General features: G+C 37.6%; 1 protein-coding gene across 3 annotated transcripts in view; it reads right to left on the minus strand.

Annotated features, from left to right (window-relative positions):
• ARHGAP29 (Rho GTPase activating protein 29) overlaps positions 1-12,338 on the minus strand; it is a gene marked incomplete in the record, with an annotated part of 410,124 nt that overhangs the window by 117,127 nt on the left and 280,659 nt on the right. For all 3 annotated transcript variants that reach the window (XM_053694084.1, XM_053694083.1, XM_053694082.1), the window contains 2 exon segments: positions 2,070-2,142; positions 4,769-4,865. In XM_053694084.1, coding sequence (XP_053550059.1) covers positions 2,070-2,142; positions 4,769-4,865 — 170 coding nt within the window.

Here is a 12,338-nt window from a genome sequence, read left to right on the forward strand (position 1 = left end):
AGAGAACAATATACATTTGAGTGTTCGTTATAATTTATAAGAGATCTAATATAGAAGATTAATAAAAAAAAATGATAAATAATTTGTGTATGTATGTATGTATGTATGTATGTATGTATGTATGTATGTATATATATATATATATATATATATATATATATATATATATATATATATATATATATATATATATATATATATATATATATATATATATTCCCCACTCTCTTTTTACTCTATCATGGAGACATAACATATGATTAATTTTATTTATATATACTGTGTATATATATATATATATATATATATTTATAAATAATGGAACACGTTTTGTTACACAAATCTTTTAATGTGAATTCTGTAATAAAAATTTAAAAGCAAAAAAAAAAAAAAAGCCCTATGCACACATCTGCCAATCACTAAATCTGCACTGCACAAAAATGACTCGGGAGAGAACCTGATGTAACTTGGAGTATTACCCCTTTGTATGGGTTAAATACGTCATTTGCAATGAGAGCATTTTATTATTAGACTAGAATTAATTTATTGCTCATATCAGTTATTACCACAAATTAAACATTGTGCTTTGTCCCACACTTCTACAAATGCTGCAAACTACCTATACCAGCATTTGCAGGGTGCACAATATACCTCCCAGGGGGCTTAACACAAATATTTTATAAAGCAAAACTTGTTTAATGTCCTTTTAACCAGCTTTATTCACAACCAACACAAGATCTCTCTCAACATCCTTTATACCAACCTTTATGTAGTTCTCCCCTCAATAAAGGGACAATGAGGCAGCAATAACACTGCTCATTTAGGAACAATTTTTATCTTTAACCCTTTCAGGCTAGAGGCGGCAACTGTCCTAGCAAACAAAAGTAAAAACAGGAAGTCCTGATTGTCACAGCGATCATGTGACTCAAAAAAAGGTTGCTGATTGGCTCCTGGGGGACTGCCTGTGTTGCACATCCCCCAATCAGCAAAAGCTAGGACGTTCTATGTCGTCATAAAGGCGTTAAAGCCCAGTACTTTTAGGACGGCATGGAATGTCCTAAAAGCTTCTAGGGGTTAAAGGAACATGAAACACAATTTTTTTTTCTTTCTTTCATGAATCGGATAGAACATACAATTTTAAACAACTTTCCAACTTACTTCTATTATCTACTTTGATTAGTTCTCTAGGTATAATTTGCTGAAAAGGATACCTAGATAGGCTTGGGGGCTGGGAGCAATCTGCTGATTGGTAGTTGCACATATTTGTCTATTTTCATTGGATTACTGATGTGTTCAGCTAGCTCCCAGAAGTGCATTCCTGCTTCTTCAATAAAAAATACCAAGACAATGAAGCTAAATTGATCATAGAAGTAAATTGAAAAGTTGTTGTGTTTTTTTAAATTTATGTTCTGTCTGAATATGATTTTTTTAACCCTTTTTGAACAATTTTTTTTATAACTTTTTTTTTTTTTTTTTAGACCCCCAAGACTTACACTGTTGGAAAGGTTAGGCGATTACCTTTCCAATAATGGGTCTTGTCTGTAGCTGCATTGATGCCTGAGATACAGGCTTCTAAGCAGCATGCCCCCTGCTCCTATACTTAACATTGTTAAGTATAAATAAAGTTGAGCGGTGACGTCATCACGTTATTGAGCGTGACATCACCACACATAACGGGAAGCCCCAGCAATGCCTGTCACTCTATAGGGACAATCGCCGGGGAAGGAGTGGGTGGGAGCCCCCAGATCTCCCTAAAGTTGGGAGAGTGCTAGTGACGACTCTGAAACTCTGAGTGGGAAACTCTGTGACGGTTCAGAGCCGTCATTAGCACTCAAAGGGTTAAATAAGACTTGTTCATTAATATGCACATGCTAACACCAAACAAGTCTACCAAACTGGCAATCCCAGTATAACCTGACTGCTTCAGTAGGATTTCTAAAGTCTATCTTGACATTGTTTTGCAAAACTCTTCCCCATACCAAGAAAACCATGAAAAAAAACTACAAAACAAATACAAAAATAGACTCTACAAATAGAAAACAGACTTCCGTAAAGGGTCAAATACCTACCCGACTTCTACGCGATACGTGAATTCCCAATGATGAACCATTGTCTACATCTCCCATAAGGAAGTCTGACACACTGCAGAGAAAATAAACAATAAGAATCAACCAGATGATTGTTAAAAACAAATAACAGTATTTTATCTACAAAGTACAACACCCCCATAAAAACAATACTAATGTTCTATTTAAAGGGACGGTATACAGCGATTTTCATATACCTGCTATAAAGAAGAATACAGGAGGGCGGCAAACTGAAGTTTAAAGGGGCATTAAACACGGTATACAGCGATTTTCATATACCTGCTATAAAGAAGAATACAGGAGGGCGGCAAACTGAAGTTTAAAGAGGCATTAAACACGAAATAAATGCTAGATAGAATGATGCATTCAAAGAAAAGATTACTCTGAGAATAATATGTAGACGTATTTTTTTAAAGTTTCATTAGCTGTTCAAATATTGACAAAATAAGTGTAAAGTTTTAGTGTCTATAAAACAATGGAAGCTGCTATGTTGTAACTTAGGTTACCGTCTCAGCTGTGGTCAATTAGAGACAGTTATAAATAGGTCACTAGAGTGTGCAGCCAATGGCTGTTTGGAATATAACAGTGTTCTGAGCTTCCATTTCTAACTGGAATTGAAAAGCAAACCATTTCCGAGTGGAATTACAGGAAAGGGGACAAAATAAATAATGAAAGTATATTGCAGACTTTTTTTATATACATATGATTTATCATTTTATATCACTATCTCAAAGAATTTAATGTCCATTTAAATAAGCAAATATTTTCTGACCAGCTTAAAAATTTATTTCAGAGTAAATGCTGTTCCATTGTCTTTGTATTATGCACTTGTTGATTATGCAATTCTGCTATATTTAATGGTCCTATATTTAAAGGGACACTAAACCCAATTTTTTTCTTTTGTGATTCAGACAGAGCATGCAATTTTAAGCAACTTTCTAATTTACTGCTATTATCAAATGTTCTTCATTCTCTTGGTATCTTTATTTGAAATGCAAGAATGTAAGTTTAAATGCCAGCCCATTTTTGGTGAATAACCTGGGTTATTCTTGCTGATTAGTGGATAAATTCATCCATCAATAAAAAAGTGCTGTCCAGAGTCCTGAACCCAAAAAGAAGCTTAGATGCCTTCTTTTTCAAATAAAGATAGCAAGGGAACGAAGAAAAATTGATAATAGGAGTAAATTAGAAAGTTGCTTAAAATTGCATGCTCTATCTGAATCACAAAAGAAAAATTTTGGGTTCAGTGTCCCTTTAAGTGACTTGCATGATATTTGATAGACCAGGAGTAAGCAAGCTGAAATGATACTACAGGAAAGCAGAACACTGCAAAAGTAAGTCGTTTTTGTTTGTTTTTCCTCATTTCAATTTCACACTTCAGGGTCATAATCCTGCAATGAGAACGCTGAGCAAACCATAGTTTACATAGAGCAGATCCATCGTACAATGAATAGTTCCACTTGAATGAATGACGAAGGAGACCACCTCTACATTGCAAGTGTTCGATAGGAAACTTATGGGGTTAAATTATCAGCTACTCAAAACAATAAATTCAGCACTCAAAGTGCATAAAAGATTAAAAAGGTCTTGCAGGATGAAAGTGTCCAAATCCTTAAAAAATAAATTAATCCAAATACTCCCTCAGTGCCTTGAACAACAAAATCAGATGCCTCTGACTTAGTGAAACATTTAAAAGGGACTTAAAACAGATTGAGATCTGTGCATATCCTAAAAATGGCTAATTAATTAAAAATAGATTGCATAAAAAAATTGTTTAAAAATTGCTGGCAAGTATTTTAAAATAATTAAAAACAAAAAGCAAAAATACTTCAATAGTCATGCTGTCTGGAGCAGTCTACTCCACCCCTCTTATCAGTGTTTAGACACAGGCATTGTATTTCAACTGAGTTCACAGCTTCTAGGCATGCTCCAGTAGATACTCACTGTGCACTTTTGCATTCTACCAAAGCCACAATAGACATAGCTATTTTATCATTTTTTCTTCATTCTCTTGTTATCTTTATTTGAAAAAGCAGGAATCTAAGCTAAGGAGCCGGCCCATTTTTTGTTCAGCACCCTGGATAGCGCTTGCTGATTGGTGGCTAAATGTACCAATCAGCAAGCGCAACCAAGGCGCCGAACCAAAAATGGGCCGGCTCCTTAGCTTAGATTCCTGCTTTTTCAATTAAAGATAGCAAGAGAATATAGAAAAATTGATATTAGTAAATTAAAAATTTGCTCAAAATTGCATGCTCTATCTGAATCATGAAATAAAAAAATTGGGTTTAGCATCCCTTTAAAATTTAGCCGGGTGGTCAGTAAAATCAGCCAGGTGGTGTGCCCATTAAATTGGTCCACAGGAGATCAAGGATTTATGGATAGCTATCGTGCAAATTCTGTCATTCACAACACATGACACAATACAAAAAAAATAGATGATGGCGCTAGGCTAGCTCACGGTTTGAAAGTGTATTTTAAATTTAAGAGCCCACAAGAACAGTGAGGAGTGTTTGTAAATGTCACATAAGGAACAACTCAAAACGTCGTAAGCCAGACATAACATTTTATGAGTCATGGCTTCGGGCACTTATCAGTCCCTGGGCTAGTATACAATACATCAGTCATCAGTCTATAGAGAGAGGTCTTCTAGCCTGTTAACAAATCCTTTCACACTTACTTACACGTTACCAAAGGTGAAGGCTAAAGTGTCAATGGATGAAAAGATTTCACCAAAATTCTCCCGTCGGTTCTCTTCATTAATGCTTTTGAAGTTTACAGCTAGAAAAAAAAGGAAGAAAAAATTTAATTGGGTCTAGAAAATCTCTAGCAACAGGTTACATGATTTGTCAGTTTAGCAGAAATGGTTAAAATTATGTGGTGTTGTATTCATAGTTCAACAACTGTAAACAACAAGAAAAGTTTAGCAATGTGCACACAAAAAAAGAAGGTACAATGTACTTAGGTGAGCTGCCAATATGAGTTCATTGTATTCAAAGCAGCTGCAAGAATGAGCTAAACTCTCTAACACCCCTCATTGGGAGGATAATTTCTGCTGTTGCCTCTTCTTTACGTAGCTTTTATATAGAATTATGCAGTACTCACATTTTCAGTAGAGATGGTGGTTTCATAAGACAAAAAATCTATTTTAAATGGCAAAACAAAGGTAAAGGAGCTATTTGTGATTTCTAAACAATCTAATACTCAAGCAATGCACATTTACAGACTAGTGCTGCTGCTGTTTTTTTGACAAGCCATATTGTGCTGCAATACAAAGCAGGAGCTGCTTTACTCTATATTATCAATATTATTTATAATATTTATGTAACTTTTAAACAGTGTAAAAAAAAACTGCAACGTGTAAAGCTTCTGTTTTCTATCGTGCAAGCTGCCACAAAGTGCAAGGTAGAGCTGTCAAAAAGCAAGCAACATCACGGCTTTGTAAATATGCACGGCTTCTGTTGCAGGATGCTCCAAGATGGCAGCCCCGGTGCGAAGAGGCGGAGCTTCACTAACAACACTACTTGTAAGGGGTTAAAATTAGAGAAAAGTTTTGAGAGCTGCAGGCACAAGAGTAAGAACAAAACCCTGCTAATGTAATTGCACATAACAGTTTAAAGGGACAGTAAAATCAAAAGTAAACTTTCATAATTCAGATAGCGAATACAAAAAAACAAACAAAAAAAACCAAACACTTTTTAATTTACTTATATTACCAAATTTGCTTTGTTCTTTTGGTAACCTTTGATGAAGAGTACACCTGGGTAGGCTGAGAGGAGCTTAGGAGTGTGCACATGTATTTAGCGCTCTATGGCAGCAGTATACCACGTGCACACTCAAACTTACTTAGGGCACCAAGAGAACTAAAACTGACAATAAAAGTCAATTGGTAAGTTTATTAATGTGATGGTAAATTAATACCAACTGCTCAACATATTTTAGAAGCTTTTAACTAGCACATCGATATGCTTTTATAATATTAAAAACATCTATTTACTGAATAATTTAATTTTTATTACAGTAACATTACACTGTTATATTCAGCCTCTCTAAATTTTTCCAAGGTACTGCTTTGATTCATTTTAGCCAATCATCTGCTCTGCTCACCATGCGCCCATGTTAAAAAGGGCCTGCACGCTCCGTGCTCTGAACTCACCAATTGCGATACAATGCGCATGCGCAACTCTTACGCAACTTGCGCATTTCAAAATGAGAATCCTCCGTTTCGGTTTCATTACAGATTGCATCTGATGTAAGTAAACAAAGTTGCGCATGCACATTGCATAGCAATTAGTGAGCTCAGAGCACGGGAGCGTGCAGGTCCTTTTTAACATGGGGCGCATGGTGAGCAGATGATTGGCTAAAACGAATGTCAATCAACGCAGTACCTTGGAAAAATTTAGAGAGATGCTGAATATAACAGTGTAACGTTACCATAATAAAAACAGAATTTATGTTTACCTGATAAATTACTTTCTCCAACGGTGTGTCCGGTCCACGGCGTCATCCTTACTTGTGGGATATTCTCTTCCCCAACAGGAAATGGCAAAGAGCCCAGCAAAGCTGGTCACATGATCCCTCCTAGGCTCCGCCTTCCCCAGTCATTCGACCGACGTAAAGGAGGAATATTTGCATAGGAGAAATCATATGATACCGTGGTGACTGTAGTTAAAGAACATAAATCATCAGACCTGATTAAAAAACCAGGGCGGGCCGTGGACCGGACACACCGTTGGAGAAAGTAATTTATCAGGTAAACATAAATTCTGTTTTCTCCAACATAGGTGTGTCCGGTCCACGGCGTCATCCTTACTTGTGGGAACCAATACCAAAGCTTTAGGACACGGATGATGGGAGGGAGCAAATCAGGTCACCTAGATGGAAGGCACCACGGTTTGCAAAACCTTTCTCCCAAAAATAGCCTCAGAAGAAGCAAAAGTATCAAATTTGTAAAAGTTGGTAAAAGTGTGCAGTGAAGACCAAGTCGCTGACTTACATATCTGATCAACAGAAGCCTCGTTCTTAAAGGCCCATGTGGAAGCCACGGCCCTAGTGGAATGAGCTGTGATTCTTTCAGGAGGCTGCCGTCCGGCAGTCTCATAAGCCAATCTGATGATGCTTTTAAGCCAAAAAGATAGAGAGGTAGAAGTTGCTTTTTGACCTCTCCTTTTACCAGAATAAACAACAAACAAGGAAGATGTTAGTCTGAAATCCTTTGTAGCATCTAAATAGAATTTTAGAGCACGGACAACGTCCAAATTGTGTAACAAACGTTCCTTCTATGAAACTGGATTCGGACACAAAGAAGGTACAACTATCTCCTGGTTAATATTTTTGTTGGAAACAACCTTCGGAAGAAAACCAGGCTCAGTACGTAAAACCACCTTATCTGCATGGACCAGATAGGGCGGAGAACACTGCAGAGCAGATAACTCAGAAACTCTTCTAGCGGAAGAAATTGCAACCTAAAACAAAACTTTCCAAGATAATAACTTAATATCTACGGAATGTAAGGGTTCAAACGGAACCCCTTGAAGAACTGAAAGAACTAGATTAAGACTCCAGGGAAGAGTCAAAGGCCTGTAAACAGGCTTGCTTCTAACCAGAGCCTGAACAAACGCTTAAACGTCTGGCACCAAAAAACTCTAAGCCATCTCCGTGGAGATGTTGCCTGTACAACGGCAAAGAGAATGACTGGGGAAGGCGGAGCCTAGGAGGGATCATGTGACCAGCTTTGCTGGGCTCTTTGCCATTTCCTGTTGGGGAAGAGAATATCCCACAAGTAAGGATGACGCCGTGGACCGGACACACCTATGTTGGAGAAAATGGAATTATTCAGTAAACAGATGTTTTTAATATTATAAAAGCATATTGATGTGCTAGTTAAGGTGAAAGCTTCTAAAATAGGTTGAGCAGTTGGTATGAATTTACCATCACTTTAAAATTGCTTGTATAAATCATGGAAGTTTAATTCTGACTTTGCTGTCCCCATTAATGTCTATTTTACTTAAATCACCTATGTTACATAGGGAATACAAACAAGAAACTATGGGGCATTAATACCCGATCCAGGACTGGTATTTTAGGTAACTGTGCTTACTATAAAATGCCTAGGACACGGTAACTATAAAAAAAAAAAAATAACATTTTATATATACAGCCACACAATGCAAGCTCTCAATCCAAACAAACTGGAAACAAGTGAAGGGTGCACAGGCTTATGTAATCACCCCAGTCATATACAAAACACGGAAGGGGACTGCACTCCTAGACCGGACCGGATACACATCCCATGCACCCTTCACTTGTTCCCAGTTTGTTTGGATTGAGAGCTTGCATTGTGTGGCTGTTTTAGGGTCCCAGGTTTTTGGAAAGGACCTTGATGTGGTACCTGGGCTTGTCCCATTTGGCCAGATGCGGTAACTAACCTTTCCATTTTTGCTTTTAATCTTAGCTGAGAGCTTGTGAGTGAGTGCTGGACTTTCTCTGTGTGTTGTATTAATTTTGTTTTGTTATTTCCCCTATGGTTCTTGCACCCAGACCTGTCTGGGGTTAACGGCCTGTGACTCTGGGGACAGCACAGCTTCTTGTGAGTGCCAGTGAGCACCCAGGGCTGAGCATGTTGCAGGGTCATGGGATGTGTACCCGGTCCAGGAGTGCAGTATTATTCCGTGTTTTATATATATACATACACTATATATATATATATTATATATATATATATATATATATATATATATATATATATATATATATATATATATATATATATATATATATATATACACATACACACACATACATACATACACTATATATATATATATATATATATTTCTCCAACATAGGTGTGTCCGGTCCACGGCGTCATCCTTACTTGTGGGATATTCTCTTCCCCAACAGGAAATGGCAAAGAGCCCAGCAAAGCTGGTCACATGATCCCTCCTAGGCTCCGCCTACCCCAGTCATTCTCTTTGCCGTTGTACAGGCAACATCTCCACGGAGATGGCTTAGAGTTTTTTTGGATTAAAAGCATCATCAGATTGGCTTACGAGACTGCCGGACGGCAGCCTCCCGAAAGAATCACAGCTCATTCCACTAGGGCTGTGGCTTCCACATGGGCCTTCAAGAACGAGGCTTCTGTTGATCAGATATGTAGGGCAGCGACTTGGTCTTCACTGCACACTTTTACCAAATTTTACAAGTTTGATACTTTTGCTTCTTCTGAGGCTATTTTTGGGAGAAAGGTTTTGCAAGCCGTGGTGCCTTCCATTTAGGTGACCTGATTTGCTCCCTCCCTTCATCCGTGTCCTAAAGCTTTGGTATTGGTTCCCACAAGTAAGGATGACGCCGTGGACCGGACACACCTATGTTGGAGAAAACAGAATTTATGTTTACCTGATAAATTTCTTTCTCCAACGGTGTGTCCGGTCCACGGCCCGCCCTGGTTTTTTTAATCAGGTCTGATATTTTATTTTCTTTAACTACAGTCACCACGGTACCATATGGTTTCTCCTATGCAAATATTCCTCCTTAACGTCGGTCGAATGACTGGGGTAGGCGGAGCCTAGGAGGGATCATGTGACCAGCTTTGCTGGGCTCTTTGCCATTTCCTGTTGGGGAAGAGAATATCCCACAAGTAAGGATGACGCCGTGGACCGGACACACCGTTGGAGAAAGAAATTTATCAGGTAAACATAAATTCTGTTATATATATATATATATATATATATATACACACATATACATATACACATACATACACACACACACACAGTATATATATATATATATATATATATATATATATATATATATATATATACACATATACACACACATACACACACACACATATACATACACACACAGTATATATATATATATATATATATATATACACACACACACACACACACACACACATACAGTGGATATAAAAAGTCTACACACCCCTGTTAAAATGTCAGGTTTCTGTGATGTAAAAATATTAGACAAAGATAAATCATTTCAGAACATTTCCACCTTTAATGTGACCTATAAACTACATAACTCAATTGAAAAACAAACTGAAATCTTTAAGGTTTGAGGGAAGTAAACAAAAAAATCTAAAATAATGTGGTTGCATAAGTGTAACTGGGGATGTAGCCGTGTTCAGAATTAAGCAATCGCATTCAAAACCATGTTAAATAAGAGTCATCACACACCTGCCATAATTTAAAGTGCCTCTGATTAACCCCGAATAAAGTTCAGCTGTTCTAGTTGGTCTTTCCTGACATTTCCTTAGTCGCATCCTACACAAAAGCCATGGTCCGCAGAGAGCTTCTAAAGCATCAGAGGGATCGCACTGTTAAAAGGCATCAGTCAGGAGAAGGGTACAAAAGAATTTCCAAGGCATTAGATATACCATGGAACACAGTGAAGACAGTCATCATTAAGTGAAGAAAATATGGTGCAACAGTGACATTACCAAGAACTGGATGTCCCTCCAAAATTGATGAAAAGACGAGAAGAAAACTGGTCTGGGAGGCTGCCAAGAGGCCTAAAGCAACATTAAAGGAGCTGCAGGAATATCTGGCAAATACTGGCTGTGTGGTACATGTGACAACAATCGCCCGTATTCTTCATATGTTTGGGTTTTGGGGTAGACGGCAAGATGGAAGCCTTTTCTTACGAAAAAAACATCCAAGCCCAGCTAAATTTAGCTAAAACACATCTGAAGTGTCCCAAAAGCATGTTGCAAAAGGTGTTATGGTCTGATGAAACCAAGGTTGAACTTTTTGGCAATAATTCCAAAAGATATGTTCAGCGCAAAAACACTGCATATCATCAAAAGAACACCATACCCACAGTGAAACATGGTGATGGGAGCATCATGCTTTGGGGCTGTTTTTCTTCAGCTGGAACTGGGGCCTTAGTCAAGGTAGAGGGAATTATGAACAGTTCCAAATACCAGACAATATTGGCACAAAACCTTCAGGCTTCTGCTAAAAAGCTGAACATGAAGAGGAACTTGATCTTTCAGCATGACAACGACCCAAAGCATACATCCAAATCAAAGGAATGGCTTCACCAGAAGAAGATTAAAGTTTTGGAATGGCCCAGCCAGAGCCCAGACCTGAATCCAATCGAAATCTGAAAGATTTGGAGTGTTTTTGCAAAGAAGAGTGGGCAAATCTTGCATTGCATGTTATTGCATTTCATCCCGTTCCTGCATCTCTTTTCAAATTAGTTCTCCTGTTTAAATAGTTAAAAGGTGCCAGATACTGAAGCTCCGCCTCTTTACATTGGACGCCGCCATCTTGGAGCTCAGGTATTCTCCCAGCCTGTGACAGAAGCTGTGCACAATTACATTCATCTATTTAAAGAAGCATTCAACAATAATATATAGCAATGTATCAGTTACTAAATGTAAAGCTCCTGCTCTGTAACCCTAACCTGAAGAACTTTATACAACTGTCAAAAAGTCCACAACATCATTGATATGTAAGTGCACACAGCTTCTGTCACAGGCTGGGAGAATACTTGAGCTCAAAGATGGAGTCGCCCAGTACAAAGAGGCGGAGCTTCTGTATCTGACACCTTTAAAGGGACAGTCAACTACACAATTTTTATTGTTTAAAAAGATAGATAATCCCTTTATTACCTATTCCCCAGTTTTGCACAACCAACACAGTTATATTAATATACTTTTTACCTATGTGATTACCTTGTATCTAAGCATCTTCTGACAGCCCCGATAACATGACTTTTTACTTATTATCTATTGACTTGCATTTCAGCAAATTAGTGCTGTGTTGTGCACAACTTCACGGGCGTGAGCACAATGTTATCTATATGGCCCACATGAATTAGCAGTCTCCTGTTGTGAAAAGCAAATACAAACGCATGTGATAAGAGGCTGTCTATAGTGGCTTAAAAACAGGCAGAAATGTAGAGGTTTAAATGTTATAAAGTATATTAATATAACAATGTTGGTTGTGCAAAGCCAACAAAAATTTTGGTGTTGACTATCCCTTTAAGCTATTAAAACAGGACAACTTGAAAAGAGTTGCAGGAACAGGATGAAATGCAATAACATAGTAAGTAGTCACTATTCTTTTGTAGTTTTGCTCAGCCGTTTAATGTCCCTTTAAAGTACTCAATTACAAAAGATCTATTTAGAAAACACATTTTAAAATCATATAAATATGCGACTTGATTTAAAAATCTACTTTAAAACTGAGTATGTTTAGACTATCACCCTTGATTACA

Source organism: Bombina bombina, chromosome 10 (assembly GCF_027579735.1).
Source record: "Bombina bombina isolate aBomBom1 chromosome 10, aBomBom1.pri, whole genome shotgun sequence".
NCBI lineage: Eukaryota > Metazoa > Chordata > Amphibia > Anura > Bombinatoridae > Bombina > Bombina bombina.